Source organism: Grampus griseus (genome assembly GCF_964374135.1).
Source record: "Grampus griseus genome assembly, chromosome: 20".
Taxonomy (NCBI): Eukaryota; Metazoa; Chordata; class Mammalia; order Artiodactyla; family Delphinidae; genus Grampus; species Grampus griseus.
Window position 1 is genome coordinate 16,109,356 of NC_139014.1, and position 23,902 is coordinate 16,133,257.

The 23,902-nt window shown below is 47.8% G+C and overlaps 2 protein-coding genes across 13 annotated transcripts in view; one reads left to right on the top strand and one right to left on the bottom strand.

Annotated features, from left to right (window-relative positions):
• Positions 1 to 17,336, top strand: part of KANSL1 (KAT8 regulatory NSL complex subunit 1) — a 142,300-nt gene extending 124,964 nt beyond the window's left edge. Inside the window, exons 8-15 of one of the 3 annotated variants that reach the window (XM_082679279.1) lie at positions 7,692 to 7,874; positions 8,354 to 8,542; positions 8,878 to 9,026; positions 13,014 to 13,135; positions 13,775 to 13,832; positions 14,053 to 14,165; positions 14,976 to 15,228; positions 15,546 to 17,336. In XM_082679279.1, the coding sequence (XP_082535405.1) occupies positions 7,692 to 7,874; positions 8,354 to 8,542; positions 8,878 to 9,026; positions 13,014 to 13,135; positions 13,775 to 13,832; positions 14,053 to 14,165; positions 14,976 to 15,228; positions 15,546 to 15,773 (1,295 nt within the window). In that variant the 3' untranslated portion in view covers positions 15,774 to 17,336. The remainder of the gene's footprint in view (positions 1 to 7,691; positions 7,875 to 8,353; positions 8,543 to 8,877; positions 9,027 to 13,013; positions 13,136 to 13,774; positions 13,833 to 14,052; positions 14,166 to 14,975; positions 15,229 to 15,545) is intronic. The other 2 variants (XM_082679280.1, XM_082679281.1) reach the window with 2 other exon arrangements.
• A 4,295-nt stretch (positions 17,337 to 21,631) lies between these two features.
• Positions 21,632 to 23,902, bottom strand: part of MAPT (microtubule associated protein tau) — a 103,537-nt gene continuing 101,266 nt past the window's right edge. For 6 of the 10 annotated variants that reach the window (XM_082678543.1, XM_082678542.1, XM_082678539.1 and 3 more), the window contains 2 exons: positions 22,714 to 22,921; positions 21,632 to 21,863 (listed from right to left, as the gene is read on the bottom strand). In XM_082678543.1, coding sequence (XP_082534669.1) covers positions 21,850 to 21,863; positions 22,714 to 22,921 — 222 coding nt within the window. In that variant the 3' untranslated portion in view covers positions 21,632 to 21,849. Of the gene's footprint in view, positions 21,864 to 22,211; positions 22,922 to 23,902 lie in introns of those variants that run through there. The other 4 variants (XM_082678536.1, XM_082678544.1, XM_082678540.1 and 1 more) reach the window with 1 other exon arrangement.

The window sequence follows — 23,902 nt, forward strand, 5'->3', positions numbered from 1 at the left end:
AAATATCTTTAATGCATGTAGTATTCTAGAAAATACAGCCTTTACAACTGTCTGAGTTTATGATTTTCTTAAAAACTGTATTTCGGAATTCTCCGGCGGTCCAGTGGTTAGGACTCCATGCTTTCACTGCTCAGGGCCTGGGTTCAATTCGTGGTCGGGGAACTGAGATCCCACAAGCCTCGCGGTGTGGCCAAAAAAATTTAAAAATTTAAAAAATAAAAAATTACATTTCAAATGGTGGGGGTACATGAGCAAAAATGTTGAAAACTGTTCTGTAGACTACAGGAAGCCAGTGTTTTCATAATCTGGATTTGTTTCACTGATTTGCAAATAATCTCATGATCTGGCCCCTCTTGGATCACTGTTATTTTATCTATGTGTTATGGCTTATATGATGGCTGTTTATGACCTTATTTTCCATTAGTTAAATTTTAAGTTCTCTCGGGATAAGGGACCATGTTTTTCTTCCTGCTCTATCCTTCATAGCACCTTACAGATAGTCTGTACAAGTTTTTGAAAGGAGGATAACTAAAACAGGAGTCTGGGGAATGTGAATTATATGGGATGTAAGATTTACTTATTGGCATGAGAAGAAAACCCAAGTTTTTTCTAGCATCAGTAGTATATTATCTTTTTCATAAAAGGGCAGATACTAAATAATTTAGGCTTTATGGATCATACTGGCTAGGTTTAGTCTATGTTGTAACTAGGCAACTCTGCCCATATAGCACAAAAGCAGTCGTAGACCATGTATAAGCAAGTGGGTGTGGCTGTTTCAATAAAACTTTATTTATAAAAACAGTCATTACTGATAAACTATCCTGGAGAATCCCATCTTCTAATTGATCAAACATTAGATGACTGTAATCCCCTCATTCCTTATCTGTTCTTCAAATGACTGGATTCTTTCTTGGTCACCTACATCTGTTGAGCTACTCCAAGCCTTACTATCATGACTCCCTTCAACTGTAAGAAAGGCATGGTATAATATTCTTGCTGCCACATGACTTCTAGTAAGAGTGGAAATATTTAGAGAACTTGAAACATGGGGATAGCAAGCTAGGCAGGGGTTTAGGTCAGGAGTAGTGGAGCAGTAAATAAACTTTAGAACGTGATGAGTAGAAAACACTACAACATCCTCCTCTGTACTTCAGATTCCAGAGTCATTGACATTTACCCTTTCTTGCCATTTGGATTATAACTTACATAACTTAAGATAATATTTATATAGTGTTTTATAGTTTACAAGCACTTTTCTTATACTTGTTTCATTTGCTTCTCTCAGTACTCCTATAAATTTACTTCAGTTTTACAGATCAAGAAATAGGCTTAGAGAGGTTGTGGTTTATCTCAGGCTACATAGCTAATGTAGAAGGCTCCAGAATTCAAACCGAGGTCATCTGATACCTGTCCTTCTTTTCACTATAGTTCATGTTTCTCCCCAGCCAGGATATTAAGAGAAGTCAGATTTCTACCTGTTTCCAGACTGTAGCTACAGACAGAGACACCAGGATGATTTGGGAACATTTCTTGAGTTACTCTCTCAGGATTACAATATTGAATTGTATGGTCTCATATTTGAATAAAGAAGGCTGAAGCCTATAGTTATATCCGATTCTGATAAGGTCTCTTCCATACTCATTGAATATCAGTTGATAAATATGTTGATCATTCCTTTGTCAGCAGTATTACCATGTATAGTTGTGAATTCTGTCTCCCATCCCCTGATCAGATATGCCCGAAACACTTGCCTGGCGTCTCCTGTTCCATCATTCAGCATCTCTACTAGGAGGTACCCATTCCCTATTAACACTTTCTGTTCTTCTGACTGCATCGTATCTATAAATCTGACTGCTGCCCTTACACTTCGCCACTCCATTCCATTCCAAGCAACTATAGGTAGCAAATGAGGGGGAAAGGAAGGAGACCCCTTTCTATGGTCTCTGTGGTCTTCATTTTCTTGCCTGCCGTTTCTCTGTGTCTGTCCTGTCTCCCCCACCACTTTTTCCCCCTCCTGCCTTTCCCCCTTCTCTCCCCTCTCTCTGACACACACACACACACACCCCTCCTAAACACACACACACACACACACACACACACACACACACACACACACACACGCACACACACACACACACACACACACACACACACACACACACCCCCTCCTAACCATGACATTGGGGTTTGGACAAGCGAGTTGGTCATTAAACTCTACTTATGAGACTGTACAGGGGAATAGTATATATACCAAGTATAATGATTAACATATCTGCCTATGGATAAATTAGACTTTCTGTGGGTTGATTCGGGGACCTAATTAGTCTATCTAATATTGTGACTATCGGGGTAATTTTGACTTGATCCAGACAACTGCCACATTCAGAATGCTATCTATTTGTAAACTGGAAGATTCCCAGGGCCACAAAGATGGGAATAGCACCTCCTAAAGTATTGAGATGCCCCAAATATCTCTGTGTAGAATAGTGAGTAATGGTGAAGACTAGCAGCCAGCACCCTGTGTGGGTCAGACGTGCTCCACACCTGACTTCTGCGCCACCTCTTTGCAGCCTCTTCTCTAGACTGTATTTAAAGACGGCGGGACTTCCAACTTTTCATTTTCGTGTAGAGTTTTACTAATGTTTCCTAACCAGTTTGTGTACTTTGTGAGGATGGGAACCAACTGCAGCTCTTAATCTTAGAGTTCTATCTTCCATCTTGCCACACCTCAGCCGCTACCATTAATTTGAGGAACTGCTGCCTGACTGGAAGGTGGAGACATTAGGGTGTGATAACCCTTTAGTACTCCAGAAAGAGGAGCTTGTTTCCTTATTACCTCACTTAATCAAGCCAGTTAATCCTTAGCTTGAAATGTAGAGGATGTATATAACCTTGGGGAAAAGAATGTTTAGATTTAGGTTTGTGCTTAATAAGAGCACCACCTGCTGGCTGTGAAGATCAATGCTCTTTTGAGAGAGCTTGCCAAGACAATTAGCTGTATACATGAGGCCACTGCACCTTACCAGCAGGAGGAGGAAGTGAGCATTACAAAACACCACAAGAAAGTGTTCTTGAGAAAATGGTGGAAAGTAATGAGTAAAACAGGTTAATCTTGGAGTGTCAGACCCTGGTGGGCCTGAAGTTAAAGTCTTTTCATTTTGTTTGAGGAAATAGTAACCTAAGATGATGTTTCCTGTCATTGATCTGCACTTCAAGGATCTGCACCTTCCTGTTTGATAATATACTTTAATAGCCATTACCTATGCAGGCATGCAGTGTGTGGAGTCCTCTAGCTGAATGGGTCCCTACTGTGTTCTCTTCCATTTTTACAACTCTTTGCTTACTTTCAGGTCCTCTATATCCAATCTGTTTCAGAGTTGTAGCTCTGTAGATCCCAGGTGTTATTACTCAGAACAGGAACTCAGACCAGCAATTCCTAAGAGATCATTTTTGTTCACTGACTGGGGGGTTTAACTTGAGTTTCTCTTTACTCATATAAAAGCAGTTAAAACACAGCAAACTTCTAGCAGCCTGAGTCCCTTAAACAGTTTGTTATTATCCCTAACTGCTTACTCAATGGGCTTATAGGGGAAATTGCTCTTGGTTCTGCTTAGTACCTCAGCTCCAGAGCACAAGGCAGTAGTGGTCTACACTGTGCCAGCTTCCGCTTCAGAGCATTTAAATGAGGGGAGGGGATTAAGAGTGGAGTTTTAGTTGAAGACTCATTGATTTAACATGTTAGAGTTGAGAGATCAGTAGTCATCTGGTCTAGCAATAACATATAAATGTCTTTTCTCTCGTGCTTAACTCGAATTGATTGATGTTGTCTGTATGGATTTAATTAACTAGTTAATTATTTGAGATGGGTCTAAGGTCTTGGGGTACAACAGAAAGAATGTTGCGAGTAGCCTGTGCCTGCAGCAGACAGAAGAGGAGAGAGCTAGAGCATGTGTGCTAGGATGTTACCAGCTCTGATCAAGTCTTGCTGCCTCATTTTACAGATGAAGAAGCTAAAGCCCAGCTAAGTGATTTGTTCTTGTTTTCTCCTACTCAGTGATGGGACGAGGACCCGTGTCTAGGACTACTAATTTCCACCATAACCATATCCTATTTCCTTTTCTCCCTGGCTTAATTTTCAGGTTTGGGAGCACAGTGACTGTGGAAAATAAAAGGAAAAGACAGTGAAACTACTATGCTTTTGTAGTCCCATTAAACAGCCTTTGCAGGCTTCCTTGGCAGTCCAGTAGTTAAGACTCCATACTCCCAATGCAGGGGGATCGATCCCTGCTCAGGGAAGATTCTGCATGCTGCGTGGCATGGCAAAAAAAAAAAAAAAAAAAAACCAACCTTTGCCAAGGGGGAGTAACTCTCCTGCTGACCAAGGGGTATCCTGGGATATAGAGGAGGTGCTCTACCACTTCTTGAGCCTTCCTTATACCTTCAAGCTCAGCCCAGCTTTCAGAATTCCTCTAGACGATGCTTTATTTCCTATATACTTTTCCCCAACCACTCTGAGTTAGAGCAAGGAATTTTTACCACTAATACCTCTAAACTTAATTCTTAGTTGGGAAATCTTTTTTTTTTTTTAACATTTGACGTTTGGGGGGTGGGAAAATCAAACCATTTTATTGAGGGCCTTGGGTGGGATCTAAGGACTGGGAGTACAATGAGCTCTGATATCGTTGGCCTGGCTGAAAGCTGATATATTTGTGTTAAGGTTTGGGATAGGTGAATTTGTTTTTAAGTGTAGAAAAGAAAGAATGATTATGGGAAAAAATTTCAGGAGATAGCACTGTTCCCAGAGATGTATCTTGTTCTTTGAAGTGTCATGAAATACATGGTCTATGCTATAGGAAGGAGTTTCTTTTTTACACTGCAGAACTCTTTTGAAAAATATCCTGTACTCTCCAGTTCCTTGGGAATAATTTGAGAAATATCAGATTTCACCCCAGGATTAAACTGCTCCATTCTCTGGGCCAAAGAATAATTTCATGGTGTAGTGGCTAAGAGTATAGGTTTTAGGATTTTACAGACCTGAGTTTAAATGTTGCTTGTTACTTAATAAACTGTGTAACCTTGACAGTTAATTCACCTTTCTGGATCTGTTTTTTCGCTTTAAAGGGAGCATAGTAATGTTTACATCATGGAATTGTTACGAAGATTAAGTGCCAGCCACAGTATAATGGGTTTAGTAAATGTTCATTTATTCCCCTCTTCTTTGCCCCCCATTCCTAGCTCAGATTAAGCACATCAGATTAAGCTATCCTCCCTGGGCACCAAAACCCCAATAATGTTTAGAAAATACACTAAATAAACCTCTAACAATTCTGAAAAAAAGAAGGCATGCCATTGGTGAATAGAGTTTGGAGTGATTTTTGAAAGCTGGAAAACAAACAGGATAACTGTGAAGAAATAAAACTAGAAAAAAGGGGAGCCCAAAGCACATGCTTTTGAGTAAACTCCTATGGGGTAGGAGCTGGTAGGGGAAGGTTCTTTGCCCACAGTGAAAAAGGACACAGAACTACGGATGGGACCTGGGCATTTGCCTGGGTGATAAGTTTGGACTTGTTTTGGAATATAGCTAGGTTGGATTTTTCCCCTTTTCCATAAAGCGGTGGTGTTTCATTCTTTGCTACAGCAGCGGGTATGAACTCAGGGGCTGGGACCTTTTTTTTTTTTAAATTTGTTTTATTTATATTAGTTTTGGCTGCATTGGGTCTTCGTTGCTGTGCCTGGGCTTCCTCTAGTTGCAGCGAGCAGGGGCTGCTCTTTGTTGTGGTGCAAGTGTTTCTAATTGTGGTGGCTTCTCTTGTTGCAGAGCACGGGCTCTAGACATGTGGGCTTCAGTAGTTGTGGCATGTGGGCTCAGTAGTTGTGGCACACGGGCTTAGTTGCTCCATGGCATGTGAGATCTTCCCGGACCAGGGCTCGAATCCACGCCGCTTGCATTGGCAGGCGGATTCTTAACCACTGTGCCACCAGGGAAGTCCCAGGGGCTTGGACTTTGACTATGTCCCAGGTAGTTAATGATTCCCAGGAGGAACTGGGAGCTAAAGAGAGATGTTCTGGTCTTCAGATTAAAAAGGACCATGGAAAGTTTTTCAGAACCCTGAAAAAAGACCCACACCTATATCCATGGTGGTGAAGTTTCAGAATGAGACTATAAAAAGGAAAAATGTAAGTTTCAGATTGCCACTAGAGGTTCTACCCAGAATAATAGGACAAGAAATAGAAATAAAAGGCATACAAATTAGAAAGTAAAACAGCTTTTTGTAAGTGACATACTTGTGTATGTAGAAAATTCTAGGGACAACACAACAACAAACAAAAACTTCATAATGGATTTAGCAAGATCACAGGATATAGGTCACTATATTAAAAATTACTGTATTTCTACATACTAGCAGTAAACAATTATAAATTGGAATTTTTAAAAGTGCTATCATGTATAATGTCATCAAAAATATCAAATTAACAAAATATGTATAAGAACTGTACAATGGGGACTTCCTTGGTGGTCTAGTGGTTAAGACTCCACACTCCCAATGCAGGGGCTCAGGTTTGATCCTCGGTCAGGGAACTGGATCCCGCGTGCTGCAACTAAGAGACCTGGTGCAGCTAGCTAAATAAGTTAATTAATAATAAATAACTTTTTTTTTAAAGAACTGTACAATAAAAACTACCTAACACTGATGAGAGAAAATTAAAGAAATCCTAAATAAATGGAGAGGTGTACCACGTTCACTGATTGAAAGACTCAGTATTAGAGTTCTCCCCAAATTGACCTATAGAGTACCACAACAAGCTTTTTTCCCCCAAAAAAAAGTTTAAAGGAAGAAACAGAGCACCTACAAGTGAATGAGTCAGATTCCATCTTATTGGTGACACTGTAGTAATAGCTTTAAAGTCTGAGAGAAAACTGGTTTTAATCTAGAAATACTATTTCTAAAGAAATTACTCAAGGCCACATTCTTAGGAAAATAAAAGAGGAAACTAACAAAATGGAAAGATGCAAGAAACAGTGGTGAACCCCCAAAGAAGATTAAAAAATTATAATTAAGTCTAAAAGATTAATTTACGATATTGAATATTAACTAATCCACTTAAAAACCTAGGTAATCCCCAGGTGGGAGGTGGTGAGGGTCTGGAGGAAGGAGGGGGGAGAATAGTATAGTTCTTATTTAGGGGAAGATGTAGTACCCAGTACAGTGTCTGATAAAATAATAGACGGTAAGTAGTTGTTGAATGAATATATCCTGATTAACTTTATGTTGATAGAAAGAAGTAGGTCGAAATATTTCAGTTTCTACAAGAATAAGAACAGGATGTTTATCAATCTTTCAAACCAGTAAAATTAACAGACTTGGTGGAACACAGGAACAAAGAAAAGTTCATCAATCTAACAAAAGGTGTTTTAGATTTTTTTGTTTGGAACTTGCAAATAAAAGGCAATAGTGACTTGTCTGTGAATAAAAGAATGACCTTCAGTAAAGTTCCAATAAACAGATCTTCCACTTGACAGTGCTTGCCCTGCTTGGGTCATCCTGCCACTGGGTAAATAAAAGAAGGGTGCAGTGTGGGTCTTGCTCACCGGTGACCTAGAGTTGCTGTGAACACGCCTCACTTTGTGAGAGAAGAGCCCAGAGCCCAGGTGTCTGGACTAAAACCGCAGTGTTTTGTGTTTCTTGCAGATGTTCCCACAAGCCTGCACTTCCAGAGCATGCTGAAATCTCAATGGCAGAACAAACCTTTTGACAAAATCAAACCTCCAAAAAAGTTTTCACTTAAGCACAGAGCACCCATGCCAGGCAGTCTCCCTGATCCAACTCGTAAAGACAGGCACAAGTTGGTCAACTCCTTCCTGACAACAGCCAGTAAGTTTCAGGGGTCCAGAGAGTCCTCCAATTACTTTCCTATTCCTTTTATGTTCTTAGGTTACTGGTATGGCTATGGCACTGTGTCGGGGTTGGGAGAAGCAGTTGACTGATATAAATTCAGCTCACAGTCATCTTTTCCTACTTGTCTTAGATGCTCTCGGATGGACTGTGAAAGCTATTCCAGACACCATGTATCTTGGGGCTCAGTGAACAGCCACCTGTTCCATGGCATTGGGTCCATCTGTGGGCAGGCTGTCTTCTGTAGTCTGGTGTCACTTTTTTCTGGTTGAGAGCCCTGTGGGCTTCCTGGCCTGTTTTGGCCAGTGTGTTATTTGCCAGAAGCGTCAGTCCCAGAGGACTGTCCTGCTGCCCTGGGTGTCTATCACTGACCTAGAGAGAACTCAAGAGCTCGGAACTCAAATAAGAAAAGATTGAGAGGAGGTGTTTCACAGCTCTTTTTCTGTTCCCCTCTTCAGAGCTGTCCCATCACCAAACCCGGCCTGACAGGACCCACAGGCAGCACTTAGACGATGTGGGGGCCGTGCCTATGGTGGAGCGAGTGACAGCGCCCAAAGCAGAGCGCTCGCTCAACCCGCCGCCACCCGTGCATGACCCAAACCACAGCAAAATGAGATTGCGAGACCATTCATCCGAGAGAAGTGAAGGTAGGGCCAGGCCCGGCACCTCTGCCTTCGTTTGCACCTGCTCAGGGCTTTCTGGGGCAGCCTGGGCTTCTTATAATTGCCCTTAGCTTTGTCCTTCACTTTCTAGGAAGGCAGAGTAGAGGGGCCCTACTGCTTCTAAGTGTAGGTCACTTCTTACTCTGTAGCAACCTCTGCTCCATCCCTACCTCCCGTCAACCAGTTTGCTTCATCTTTTTATCCTTTAGGCTTAGAAAGCATTTTTGCCTTTACTGCATATTGCTGGCATTCCTGGCTTGTGCTGGAAGTAGAGCAGGTTGAGGTAGCCACGTCTTCCTCTTTTCTGTTGACTTCTGCAGTGTTGAAGCATCACACGGACCTGAGCAGTTCGAGCTACTTGGCGGCCACCCACCACCCACCACACAGTCCCTTGGTGCGACAGCTCTCCGCGTCATCAGACACCTCTGCACCCACCAGCTCTAGTCCACAGGTTACAGCCAGCACGTCTGTAAGTACCTGCGTGGAGTTGGACAGCCCCTCTGCAGTGACAGCTCGTTCCAGTGGGTCTGGAGGACAGTGTAGAGAGAGGGTTGTAAGGGCCAGGGCAGTTATGGGGACTCGACTCATCTTGGCGTATTTGTCTTTTTCAAGTCAAAGTGGTGCTATTTGATCCTCCGTTACATTGTTTTCCTTGAGTTGTTTTTCACAGTAGACATGGATCTGAGCTGAGCCAGCCATAGAAAGCTTGATGCAGAGACAAACTCTTGGGTGATCTATGACTATTCAGGATGCGTGGGACTAAGTTTCACACAGAACTCAACAGTATCATGACTCTAACTCTGTTGGGCTAAGTAAACATGAGAGGAGGGATAAAAGAGAGATGCCTGTGGGCATTGGAGACGTTTGATTTCCTTGTTTTTACTCTCCTGGGGAGTGGAGCTGGAGTGCTGAGAATAAACACTGGGTGTGTTAGGGTGCTTGCAAGGGAAGCGGGACATAGAGCCCATGTTTTTTACGTGTACAGAGCAGAATTACAGATCCAGCAGGCCACGCTGGCAGTACTGACATGTAGTATGCTCATAACGGCAGGCTCTTTGGCCCCTGATCCGCTTTTGCGGTACCACACTCCACCCCGAAAGCTGTTTGCATGGCCATTCCAGACATTAATATCATTCTAGTGTTTTAATTACTCAGTGTGTGCCTCCTTGAACACATATACCTGTAGCTGCTTTGTGCCCACTAAAAGGGTCCTTTATATAGTAATGATAATAATAATGGAGATGGTAAAAAATGAAACAATACAACTGTAATGTTTGTTGTGTCAGCGCTGAGTGCATTATGTGTGTTACCTCATTCAATCCTTTAATGAATGCCCTTTGAGGCGTAGGTGGTATAAAAGATTCCCGTTTTGTTGGCAGGGAAACTGAGTCTTTCCAAGGTTAAGTAAGCTGCATAAAGTGAGGTGACTTGTGAGAGTGTAATTGTGATTCAGACCCAGGCAGTCTGACTGCAGAGCCAGTTCTCTTACCATCACGCTGCACAAAGTGAGCCTAGGTTGGGGCATTACAGAGGTGACTTATACAGGTGCTTTGAAGCCCCTTCAGAGCTTATATCAAGAAACTTCTAAGCCCACAAAATGTGCTCACTGAGCTGTGATCAGGTAGGAATTCTTCACATTGTCTGTCTTTACTCTTAAAAATCAGAGTCTTGGGCTTCCCTGGTGGCGCAGTGGTTGAGCGTCCACCTGCCGATGCAGGGGACACGGGTTCGTGCCCCAGTACGGGAAGGTCCCACATGCCGCGGAGCAGCTAGGCTCATGAGCCATGGCCGCTGAGCCTGCGTGTCTGGAGCCTGTGCTCCGCAACGGGAGAGGCCACAACAGTGAGAGGCCTGCGTACCGGAAAAAAAAAAAAAAAATCAGAGTCTTTTCCAAATGACCTCCTTGTTCCTCCCCTCCCCACCCACAGATTTCCATAGGTGGTGTAGTATCTATCACTAACTCAGTTGTCCATTAGTAGGGGGTCTCAGAAAAACCAAACTATTTTAAAGAGGCGAATTCTAATAGAAGTCTTCTCTGAGACTTGGTGAGACGTCAGTATTTTTTCACCTGCCGCCCTCTTGTGCCTGGAGAATGTAAACTTAGGCCTGGATCACTTGAAATTTTTACTTATTGTCTAATGAGTACAAATTTTGTATATAGCACTGTGCTGACCCTTAAGGCTCTTGCTGCCAGATTTTTTCAGAGAATCTGGATTTATATAATAGCAAGAAGAGTGATAGGCCAGGTAGTTAAAATAAGGTAGAGAAGCTACAAGACACTGGAGAAATGGTGGGGGAGGAGAGGGATGGGGTGTATGTGGTAGTGCTCCCACAGAAAGCCACAAGAGCTGATAGACGCACCAGAATCGCCTCCATGGCCTTTTTTCTTTTCTTTCTTGGAAGCCCTGGATATTCTGATTTGGTAGTTAGAAGAGAGGGGGCCCTGAACCTGTTTCTTCTTTTTCAAATATACTCCTCATCGTATGTCTGATGTGCAGCCAGGTGTGGGAACCACTTTCCATTCCCATCACCTGCCCTCCACCTCGTTCCAAACAGGAGAAAGTAGTTAAGTTAGATCAAATGAGTGCCTCATGGAATTGGGAAATCTAAATGTAGGGTGGGAGCTGGAGCCTGCTGAACCCCACAACCCGCTCCTGTCCCTTTGCCTTGAAGACACTAACAGCAGGCCCAAGGAGGTTCAGGGAAAGTACATTCCTGTTTCTGCCAGCAGTTTCACATTCATTCTTTTTTTTTTTTTTTTTTTTGTCGTACGCGGGCCTCTCACTGTCGTGGCCTCTCCCGTTGCGGAGCACAGGCTCCGGACGTGCAGGCTCAGCGGCCATGGCTCACGGGCCCAGCCACTCCGCGGCATGTGGGATCTTCCCGGACCGGGACACGAACCCGCGTCCCCTGCATCGGCAGGCGGACACTCAACCACTGCGCCACCAGGGAAGCCCTCACATTCATTCTTGACCAAGATATAGGGAAAGCTATCTCTTGAGGCTTTCTTAAGGTACACTTCTTGTAGTGGGGTGTGTAAGTTCAGCAGAGATGTGGCAGAAGCCTTTGGGTGTGAGGTCACTAATCCTCAGCCAGGCAAGACTTGCAGAAGTCTCTTCAGCCATTTCGGTTAACCAGTTACCCTAAATTTGTGAAGTCAGTGACAGTCTATTCTTAGACAGAGGAGAAGACTGGGATGAAAAAGACATTGTAATAACCTGAAATCGTAGGTGACAGCAGCTAAAATCCTGGCCCAGGAAACATTGCCTTTCAACATTTTCTGAGAAGGTCCTGAAATGATACGATGAATCAGTCATAGATCCCCCTCTGGGAACAGAGAGTAGAGAGGTCAGCTGTAGGGAACAACCTCTTCCCCATCTTCCTTCACTCTGGGCTGGCCACACTTGGTGGTTTGGGTTTGAATGTAGCCTCTTAGTTGTCTGCAGCTGTATTGTCACCATGGCAGCATGTTTGTCATCCCACTGTTTCACTCTGGGCTCTCACGGCTCAATCGCCGGTCTCTCTGTTTCAGGGCAGGGTGTTTGCTATCTGGGCACAGGCAGCTCGTGGACATGCCCCTCCATCTAAGAAGCCATGCCCTTTGGCTCCCTGCTTTATTCCTCCGTCGATCTCCCGCTTGCTGCAGATACCCGCCGCCGCCTCTGATATTGGATCCTTGTTAGTCTTCTTTCCCAAGGGTTTGATCTTAACTTCCTATAGGAGTGAATTTCCTTTCTCCAGGAGTGTGAGCTGTACAGCCAAGGCTTCCCTCCACTCATCTCTGTTGATATAGCTAGAACGCTCTTAGCTCTTTCCCTCAGAATAATAGCCAGAAGGGGAAATCACATAAGGGCTGAGCAGATGGTTGGTACAGATTTAGCTGAAGAGTTCAGATCTACGAGAAGGAGGTGCTTCCATGACAACCAAGGTTAGATGATCCATTGAGCTGGGCCTGTCCTTTGGGCATCTTTCAGGGTAGGGGAATTCATCTTTTTAACCCGAAGAATCACCACCAGGCTGAAGCATTGCTTTTAGGATCCCCCATGGGTCTGTGTCATAGACAGAGATAAAAGGGGAAGCAGAAAGGAAGATTTAGTTGGGGTTGTTAATAAGGCTGTGCGTAGAGGAGTAGAAACCGTGGCAATTGACTCAAGGCCCCGGGATACCCACCCCTGTAAGCTTCAACAGAAGTCTCTTTTCACGTGAGCCCATGAAGAAAGAGGGTGCAAGTGAGACTTGTGGACGGAAGATACTCCTCAGGACCGCTTAGTATTTCCCCTGTGCGCTTTGCTGTTGGGGGACTGTCTCCTAGGTGCAAGCAGCTCTGCCATCCCTGCCTGGGCCCTACCCAAAGACCCAGATTCCTGGTTATTGCTGATCCTGTTTTAAATCTCAGATGTATAATTTGAGGTACGTAGAATTGTTCCTCCCTCTTAAACTTGCCTTTGTCTTACAGCAGCCAGTAAGGAGGAGAAGGGGAGAGAGCTCCTTCGATATTAACAACATTGTCATCCCAATGTCAGTCGCTGCAACCACCCGTGTAGAGAAGCTACAATACAAGGAGATCCTTACTCCCAGGTAAGAGGCCCTGGGTGATGTGCTCTTCTTGCTGGTCTTGCTGTCGTTGCCCTTTTCCCTCTCCTCTGGTCACTGAGCTTTGGGGCCTAGCCTTGGCTGTTGTCTTCTCTTTAAGAGAAGGTCTACCTGATCAGAGTGAAATTATTTCTTTACATAATTTTCTTCCATTATATGAGCACCAACCAGACCACAGGCCACAAACTGGCTATAGCCATGTTTTGTTTGATGCATACAAATATGTTTTAAAATACTGAATTTGTTGTTAGCATCAAAGCAGGATTTCACATATGAATGTTTATTTCCAGCTTTTGTTGACACATCAAAAGATTGGGCAACCCTGTATGTGCACTCCCGTGTGGCAGCAATCAGCTGCTGCTGGGTACTGCTGGTCCCCTCTAAACAGGTTCTTTTGCTTGAGTTTGTCCATCTACCAGCTCTAGTCCCACCCTCAGCCTGCTTCCCCTCTTTCTGCCCCTTGTGCGCATTTGAGTGTGGGACCTCTTAGAGAGGCCCCAGGGCTAAGCAGGCCCAGCAGAGAGCAGTGTCACTTGCAGGTGGAGAGCTCTCGTTCCTGCACGGATGTACTTATCCTGCCCAGACTGCCTGCCGTCTCACAATTGTTCCTTCCTGGTTTTGCAGCTGGCGGGAGGTTGATCTTCGGTCTCTGAAGGGGAGTCCTGACGAGGAGAATGAGGAGGTAATGGCATGGGCGTTCGCTCTTAGAAGAACACATGAACTCGTGGGTGCACACACTGCAGATGCCTCAAGACCTGTGGGTGTCAAGTGCAAGCTCATTGTATTCCTGTCCTGACCAGGAAGAGCCTAGTGTGGGGTGGGGCTGCTTCTAGAATTGGTCTACGCACTGAAACTTGACTTCCTGGAGGAAAGGGGGGATCGATGAAGATGCTCTTTTGCAGATAGAGGACCTGTCTGACGCAGCCTTCGCCGCCCTGCATGCCAAATGTGAGGAGATGGAGAGGGCTCGGTGGCTGTGGACCACAAGTGTGCCACCTCAGCGGCGGGGCAGCAGGTGATGGAGCAGGCACAGGCCTCCAGGGCCTGTGCAGGGAGGGTCAACGGGGAGTTGGGACCCTGGCTGTGTCCATGGAGTTGCCACTTAGTTGTTCTTCATATTCATTCCCTGTCGATGGCTGAGAATGCAGACGTTCTGTGGTGTTTGTTGGGACTAATGAGGGTGTAAGCAGTCAAATGCTGGACCTTGCTGAGCGGTGACTGTCCAGTTCTGACGAGCTCCGTGGTCTCCCGGGGTCCAGGAGGAGGCTGTCATGGCATTTGGGAGGCTGGTTAGGGTTGTGGTGACTGGATTAGAGGAGCTTTGGAGGCCTCGCCACAAGTTAACCTCCTTTGAACAGTGGAGTTTGATTGTTGTGGTCTTGCTTTACTTGGAAGAACTGTCCTACCCTCTCTCCCTTTAGTGTTACAGTGAGAAGCCCTCAGGATTCTCAAGTAGAAATATTTAGGGCTCTTGTTTTTGCTTTTTACTTTGCCTGCAGTTTTCAAAGTCTGGGCTAATTCCCCTTCCCTTGTGAATCCACTGGGCACTGAGCCAGGGATACCCCCAGCGTTGTTCGGCCGTGGCCTTTTCCTGGGATGGCAGGCGTACACAGCTCTTAGATGCCGTGTTGTGTGCCTGCCCGTGTGCACAGCAGTGGAAGAAAGTGAGGGGTCTGTGGTTCCTAGGAGAGAACTGCTGGTGTCAGTCTGCCTCAGCTCCTCTGGTCGGGAAGCTTTTTTCATGCCTCCTCCCCAACCCAAAACACAGACACATGAGAAATTGCCTATTACCCAGGCACTCAGATTCGTGCTTCTTGGTATACAGGTCTTACAGGTCATCGGACGGCCGGACAACGCCCCAGCTGGGCAGTGCCAACCCCTCCACCCCTCAACCCGCCTCCCCTGATGTCAGCAGTAGCCACTCTTTGTCCGAGTTCTCCCACGGGCAGTCCCCCAGGAGCCCCATTAGCCCAGAACTGCACTCAGCCCCCCTCACTCCCATGGCGCGGGACACTCTCCGACACCTGGCCAGTGAAGACACCCGTTGTTCCACACCAGAGCTGGGGCTCGACGAGCAGGTGAGGAACGCTGCCTTTCCGTGGGATTAGCGGGGTGGCGGATGGGATTGTTGGGGGACAGCACCTGCTCAAGATGTATCTTCATTTTATGGATCTCCCCTCCCCCCCAATTTGAAGGGGACAGGGGACTGAACTTGAAGTTGACTTTCTGAAGGTACCATGGAACTGGCTATCATTAAAAAGTTGCCCACTCTGATAATTTTCTCTGGGCCAGCCCAGGAACTCTAGAGAGACTGGTCATGGCCTCCAGTCCACATGTCTGGGGAAGGAGGCGGGCTGGGACTGGGTCCTCACCAAGACATCTTATCTGCCCGCAGTCTGTCCAGCCATGGGAGCGGCGAACCTTCCCCCTGGCGTATAGTCCCCAGGCAGAGAGTGAGGACCAACTGGATGCACAGGAACGGGCGTCCCGCTGCACTCGGCGCACCTCAGGCAGCAAGACTGGCCGGGAGACAGAGGTGGCACCCACCTCGCCTCCCATCATTCCCCTCAAGAGTCGGCATCTGGCGGCAACAGTCACAGCTCAGCGTCCAACTCACAGATGAGTGGGATATGAGAATCTAAACAGACTCACTATTGGCATTAAAGCTTCAGAAAACTCTGCGTTTGATATTCAAACATCATATGCCGAAAATTTTCACAGTTTTTAGTGAATTTAAGGAATTTAGATTCTACTTTGATAATTTCTTTCTTGTTTGATTTTTGTTTTGTTTATGTTTTGGTTTCCATGTTTATCGTCACACACCTGAGCACTTCCTCCAGTTGGCACACAGTTCAGGATAAGACCCTGCTGGCCTGGTCCTGGCACATCCTCTGCACTGTTGAATCACTGGACTTAGCCATGTTGGATGATCACCCCTCTCGCGCCCCTGTGGGCAGGGTGGGACAGCCAGGTGGGCAGAGGGAAAGGAACCTCCAGCTCAGCATTGCCCCCTGAGGTTAGGGTGGGAGAGAGCAGTGTGCTCTGGGCTCGTACCCCGTCCCTTCTGTTGCTTAGCTCAGCTCCGGCCCTCCCGGCTGGGTCCCCTTGGTCGTCTGTGCTGGAGCACCTCCACCAGAACCTCTTGGCCTGAACTCCAGCTGTTCTCACCCAGCTCTCAGCTGACAGAATGGCTTCCCCTTGTCACCCAGGTCTTGGAGACCTGTTCTGGGTTTCCTCTGCATTCGGTCATCCCTGTTCTGACTTCTTAACTGAGGTAAGCTGGCTGCGGCTGTTCAGGTCCCCATCCTGCCCCTTCGTGTCCTCTCACCTGCTCTCGCACACCATTCACACGCCCACGCACACAGTCCTTCCACTTGGAACATTTTCCCCCCCTAACCTGGTCTGTGGAGGTAGGGTTAGGACTACTTAATCTCTCTTCCCACTCCCCTGCAGACTCTAGGGGGTCTTGGAAATGAGCAGCCATCTCTCCTGTATAATTCTGTTTTCACTGAGTCATTTGGTCATATTTCCCCACCCCCGTCCAGTTCCCTGTCAGTGTCTGTCAGGTCCTTCCTCTTTCGAGCTCCCTTGCCTGTGGAACACTGTCTGGTCCTAGCTGTGGTTCCTATCACTCCCCATCACCCCCCCGGGTTAACCTTGTGCCTGTCTCATCTATGATCACATCACCAAAAAGGGGGGCAATAAGGACTTTTTTTTTTTTTTTTTTTTTTTGGCCATTTTGTAATCGTATAAAAATAGTAGACAAACTGCTTAATGGTTGGGGTTTTTTCACAATTTTCAACATTAGTGATTTTTTTTTTTTGATTCTGTTTGCAAGTTAAAGGGTTTGTCATTGTTTCTTTAAAAACAATAATGCACCATATCCCTATGCATAAAGTGCTTCTTCTATTTATAAGGTTGAAAATTCTGAATAACCCTTTTAGCATTGTAAAAAAAAAAAGAAAAAAGAAAAAGAACAAAAAAAACCTTGTATTTTGTAAATATTTTCTTTTCCTGCTTTGAGCTGTGTATTGGCAGCGAAACATGTAGCTGTCTTTGTTCTATAGAAATGCTTTTCTTCAGAGAAGCTGATCTTTGTTAATGTCTTGATTCTGTTCGCAAAGCACAGACTAGTGCTTAAAAAAAAAGGAAGGAAAAATTGAAAAAAATAATAAAAAAAAAGTTACAGAATGTTGTATGCCAGGCCCTTCTTGTTACAGGACATGGTACTACTGGTGGTGGCTGAGGAGCCTCCCTGAGGAGCAGTTGTTCTCTGGGTCCTCCGACTGGCTGTGAACCTTGGGAAGTCCCCACTGTCTTCTGGGCACCGGGCAGGGTCCTCTGATGGTCACCAGAGAGAGTGGTTCTCACCGGGGCGGGGGTGAGAGACGCCAGGAGGAAGGGCGTCTTTGTAAATCGTCTTTTTTTGTTGTTGGATGTAAGTAATTGATCCACTGCTCTTAATGTTCCTTCTTCTAGTGAGGCCGGCCAGCATTGGGACATTTTTTAATCTATCCTAAATTGCTGTTTAATGGATATTTCACTTTCCATCATCCACCTTTTCTGGGGTTGAGGTCACTGCAGACATGTATATACTTTGCATGGAACCTGAGCTGGTTCTCAGCAGCTTTCTTCTGAGAAGGCTATGCTTGGTGTTCTTTGTACAAGATGAATAAGTGGGCAGGCCTGCGACTCTCTTTACTTCCTTTTTTCCTTTTTTTTTTTTTTTTTCTTCATAGCAGTCAAGTTGACACAGCCAATGCAGCTGCCTCTCCTGACTATGAAACCTACGAGTTCTGAGGTAGCATTTCTCTTTGGCTGCCCTGTTGCTGCTTCTGTAGTTGCAGTTAAGACCTGCTCTACTTAAGCTTCTGCCTGCAGTGGCTAAAGCACATCAGGAAAAGCTGAGAAAAGTAGTATTTTGAAGCTGTATGAAAAATCAAAGGCCTGAGTGTTATGACCTTGACCTAATTATTAAGGAACAATAATATGATGGGTTCTGTTCTGTTTTCCTTTGTAGCATTGCCAAGGGCTACCTGGTATCCCTATCTTGATCTAGCAAACACTCTCCAATCTATAATAAGGCTCAAAGGAGAGAGCAAAGCAGCTCTGTAATCCTGCAAGGCATCTAGCCATTCATTCAGCTGACTGGCCTAGTGTCCTGCCTCAGCCCCAGGCCCCTAGGCTAATTTCCAGGGGTAGAAAGGGTTCCTAGAGCCACCCCAGTGTTCTCAGCTTTGAATACAGTGGGCTGGGTCTTACAAACTGAGTGCAGCCTTGTGAGCTCACCCACAAGGGTATTGCCCTTTGAGTTGGACCAGGATGGTTTGCCAGCACCAGAACGAGAGAATCACCTGAAAATGAACAAGTCTGAGAGCTCTTTCACCTTCAGGGCCCCAGACCCAGCTGGTAAATCCTGATGTCCAGGTTTTAACAATATTGTCATTTCCTGAGCTAAGTTCTCTAAGGCTGGGAAAGGACCTGCAAATCATACATCATTTTCTGGTCCTTTGAATCCATACATGGAGACCTTATTTAATCAGAGTAATAACTTTATTTTCCAAATTCACTTTTACAGCAACAGTGTAAATCATTTGTTAAAACACACAATACACCATATGGACATTCACAGACAGGAAGCTAAGCTAAGGTGGTTTCATGTCCCTCCCCCCACCCTCAAAATTAACAAAGGAATCATGGGACTTGCAAGTGCCAGAAATTGCCCTGCGCAACACTGCAAATTCACGGGGCTGAGTCCGTCAGGAGGCGAGACTCTGGGTCAGCGCCCAGGGTAACCCTTTCCAAAGCTGAAGAGAAACCAGAAGTCTCTTGAAGCCACAGATCTGTAGACAGGACAAGCTGATGACCTCCACGTCTGCCCTCATCCCTGCCTCTTTGCTTTCCTTGGAGGACAGAGATTTAAGGGTGACGAGATCTTAGCAGCTACTAGGCGTACAGGCTGTGTGTCCGGAGCTGGTGGGAAAGGTGACGTGGAGGTGCCAGCGGCTTAAAGGAAAGGATGCCAGCGTGTTTGGGAGGCATGACTGCGGGCTTGGGAACCCCGCGAAAGGGCAGCAGGTCACAGCAACCATATCTCCGGATTCCTCCACAAGCCTCACTGCCTGCACCTGGCCGGGAAGGAGATGGGAACTAGCTGGCAGCCTGTGGCACCTGTCGGTGAGAAGGTGAAATCCCAAGGGACCTCTAGCACACGTGGTTGAAATCAGGAAGAAAAGTATTACCAGGCCTTGGACTCCTGCTCTCCAAGACTCCCCTTTGCCCAGTGGTAACTCTCCTACAGGTTCCTCTCCCCCCCACGGCCCCACCAGGAGCACAACACGCAGTTGCCAACAGGATACGGTTTCACCACTGAAGTCAGTTTAAATGGAACTTTTGATAAAGTGAATGCAGAGCTTGAAGCGACCAGGCGGATAGTGTATCCCATCTAGCCCACCCGAGGGACACCGGCCCTGGAAGAAACGGCGGTAGGGGAGTGCCCAGCCCTGGGGGCCGTGTCCTCTTTTACGGTTCCAAGCCAGCGTTGCGCTCTGCAGGCTCCCTGCCAGCACTGACCTGATGACCCTAAATCACGTTCTTTAGGCTGCTCCCGACAGCCCACGCAACACGAGGTGCCCGCTGAGTAAGGCCCTCGGAAAAAGGTACTGGAGGGCAGGGTGAAGAAACTGCAGGGAGAGGTTCAAGAAATGCAGCCAGAATTGGTGGCAGTAATGAGGGGCTGCATCTCTAACAGCTACCAGATCTTCACACCAAGTTTCCTCTTTCTTCCTCAGAACCCTTCCAAGACCAGCTGGGACCCAGAGGACAAAGGAGAGCCGCCGCACTGCGGGAAGTTTGGGGCCCAGGTGATCCTCTGGCTGCAGATGAAGCGTCTGGCCCTGGACTCCAACCACCCAGCCCCGTACGGTTGCCTTTAACTGTACCCAAATCAGAAGTGGCAGAACCAAGCTGAGGTTGCTGATTTTCTTCAAACAGCAGATTTCTACAAAGGCTGCTTCCCTTTCCCCATGGCAGGAGATGGGTTTCATGCAAGGTCAGCAGGGGCTCTGGCCAAGGATTTGGAAATGGTTGTCTCCTGACCTGTCACCCTTGTCAGGCGGCTCAGGCCCCTGGGGCCAGTCCAGGGCAGGCAGTGCATCCTAACCCCTGCTGTGGCCATCAGGCCCCGGGTGGGGAGGCCTGGGCCAGCCTTCCTGCGGGAGAGCTTGGAGCGGGACCCCGGGCTGGAGGGTGGGTTGCAGACCTTTCCCCAGCCGGCACTCGTGACGCAAGGAGTTAGTTGTACGACCCTCTCTCAAGGCTGCTGTGGGGCTTCTCCGGGGCCATCTTCACCACAAGACACACTGCCCCCTGCCTGACAGAAGGGAGCCCCGGGTGCGGGGAGGGGGGGGTACCATAGCTTCTGTCCTCCTCCTGTGCTTCAGGCCTTCTTTGCAGCTGACGGTTCTCAGATGTCAGCATCTGGTCTCCGCTGGGTCCCAGATGTTGATGAAAGTCTTTCAAAAATTGGGAGGCCCCACAGAAGAGAGTCACACTGGCCTTCTGGATCCAAGTCCCAGCTGGGGGGTGAGAGACATCTAGGACTCCCGTGGGGGGTAGGTTAGAAATCTCTTTACAAGCATTTCAAGATACATGCGTCCTTTTTTTTTTTTTTTTCCTTTTTTTTTTTTTTCTTTTCACTATCATAGTCACTCAGGTGAATCCAAGCATAAACAGACAAATCCGACTACAACGCGACAGGGTGCAGATGGGGAGGGAGGGGCGACATCTATGTATATGTTCAGCTGCTCCAGGAGGACAAGACAGCATTGCTTCCAGCTGAGACTGGGGGAAGAACCATTTCCGAGGGGGCATGTTTCCCTTTTTGGGGTGAGGGCTGATTATATGCTCTTGGGGTTGAGCAGCGGCTGGGCTCTCTTGAGAGGCTGGCAGTCACAAGCTGGGGCAGACGTAAGGAACGGAGGGAGCGTGGTCCTGCCCTGGGGGCCTTGCCTGCCCGTCCCCGTGCCATCTCTGGCATCCAGGACGGCCAACCTGCTGCCAGCTCGGCACAGGAAGGGAACCAGGCCTTCTGGGAGAAAAGGCTCTCCAAGTAAACAAGGCATAAACGTCCAGGGTCACTGCGAACCCCACCCTGGCTCCCATCTGGGATGGGGGCAGGGGCAGGGAGCCGAGTAAGGTCATCAGGTTCATCGTGAGGGACATGCCAGCTGGATGAGTACAACTTAAGACTGAGAGACTGAGGTCCCCCCGCCGTGTCCGGACTTCACCCTCCTTGACTTTCCCCCTTGGTTTAGAGGAGGTGCCTCCCCATCTAAACAATGTCCGTTACTGAGAAAGGGGGTGGGGTTAGGCTGGGAACTCGGGACAGCGTGATGTAATGCGGGGTACAGGCAGTGACTGGGCTCCACACGGCAGACACAGGCATGGTGGGGCAGACAGGTGGCTGCGGTGGCCGTGAGAGGTTCAGGGGCCACCTCCCAGGTCCCCCGTACACTCCAGAGATGCCAGAGGCCCAGGCTTGGGAACAGGCGGATGTCCCCCAAGAGGCACAAGTCCTTACAAAGAACCGGTTAGCCCTAAAGTCCCAGGTCTGTGAGGTGCCAAAATCGTGGCTGCAGTTCCAACCTTCAGAACTCAATAAAACAGGGTTTCCGCGGGGCAGAGGGAAGCCCCTCAGCTCAGGACCCCCACCCTGCGGGGAGGGAGAAAGAGGCCAGCGCTCGGTCTTCTCCGAGGAAGTAACCCACAGGATGCCACTCCCGCAACCTTCCTTCTCCTCCCGCCCCCAGCCCTTCGTGGTGTAAGCCCTCCTCCCTCCAGAGGGTGGCACGCCGACCCGCAGCAGACCCCGGGCCACCAAGAACCGGAGGCCACTTGGTCCGAGTTTGCTGTGAGCGGCAGAGGCTGTGTCCTGCCTGCTGCGCCTCCGGGCCGTCCTCAGCATCTCCTCCCTGAGCTTCTCCTCTGGCATCCTCACGTCCCACACCCCCCCCTCACCTCGCCCTAGCCCCGCCCAGCCCCCCCCCCACCCCTGCACCCCGTCCTGCTCCAAAGGTGGCCCTACGCCTGTGGTTGCACCAGCGCACCAAGTGTCGAGTCCCTTGTTGCCGCTGCTGCCTCTGTGACACCCCCAGAACGGGGCGCCCCCCCCAGGCCCTTGAGAGTCCCCAGAAGCAGCTTTCAGAGCCTCTCCTCCTCCCTCTTGCACTCAGAGGGGGGGAAAAAAAAGAATCGAAAGTAACTGCCCAAGGAAATTCTGGGTAGGGCCATCTTTTTAAAGGTTTTTAGAAGTATTTTATTATGATTGGCCCGTCCGTCAATTTGGAAAGATGAACTTGGCTCTCGTTCCCGTGACCGATTTGGAAGTCCCGAGCCAGAGGTGAGCGACAAGCAGGTTACGTGATTAACCGATTACCCGATCTGTGAGGAGCAGCTGGGGGAGGGCAGAGGGCGAAGGGCCAGATCATTATTCTTTTTTTTCCCACACTCTCTCACTCTCGTCTCTCCACGATTACTGACCGCCCGGGGGCCTGATCACAAACCCTGCTTGGCCAGGGAGGCGGACACCTCGTCGGCGAGCGTGGCCAGCTGCGGTGAGTCCACCATGTCGATGCTGCCAGTGGAGGAGACGTTGCTGAGGTGCCGTGGGGACGTGTCCCCCGACACCACAGGCGACTTGTACACAATCTCCGCCCCGTGGTCGGTCTTGGCTTTGGCGTTCTCGCGGAAGGTCAGCTTGTGGGTTTCGATCTGCAAGAGAGGAGAGGGCAGGGTGAGGCGGAGAGGCCCCGCCAACTGCTGGCCTTGGGTGGGAGGGAGGCGTGGTGGGGACCACAGTTTCATAGTTTCCCAACGGCTAAGCTTCTGCTGGGTCCTGGTCACCTGCCAGCCAGCCTCCCAGGCCCCCTTTCCAGAGGCAGCGATCACTGTGAGTTTCTTGTGTACCTTTCCAGAGATAGGCCACCACACACGCAAACATGCGTCTGTGTGAGTAAAGGAAAAAAATTACCATACATAAGGCAACGATATCCACAAGCTTCGCACTTGGGTGTTTAGACTTAATACCTTGCATCGTCATCTGTACATAGCTCCCTCACTGCTCGCTGAGGGCTGTGTGGTTTCCTGTCACAGCAGATGAACCAAAACGTATCCACGCCCCTGTGGGTGGGTATTTAGGTTGTCCCAGTCTTTTGCTCTCACAGACAATGCTGTGTTCGAATAACCTTGTAGGCATCTCATTTCACACGTGTACTGTAAGTGTATCCCAGAAGTGGAATTGCTAGTAGGTCAAAAGGCGTGCGCGTTTTATTTTGACGTACACACATTGCCCAATTGCAAATGAAAGTGTGGAAGGAGAGGCTGGAGGAGATTCAGGGATGGGGCCGGAGCCCCTGCCGTCCAGCTGTGAGCCACACACATGCCTCCCCTTTGCCAGTGGCTGATGAGGATGCTGGAGGTGGCAGCCGCTGTGCGCAGCACTGGCAGGTATACTAGAAAACACGGTGCAACAAAGCCCTTTTGAAAGTAGGGCATCGTTCCCAAACACACAAACAGCCCGTACAACTCCATCAGAAAAACAACCCAATACAAAGTAGGCAGAAGACATACAGACATTTCTCCAAAGACGAAGTACAGATGGCCAACAGGCACATGAAAAAATGCTTGCGCTGATTATTAGAGAAATGCAAGTCGAAACCACATGAGGTTAACACTCACTGCAGTCAGAACAGC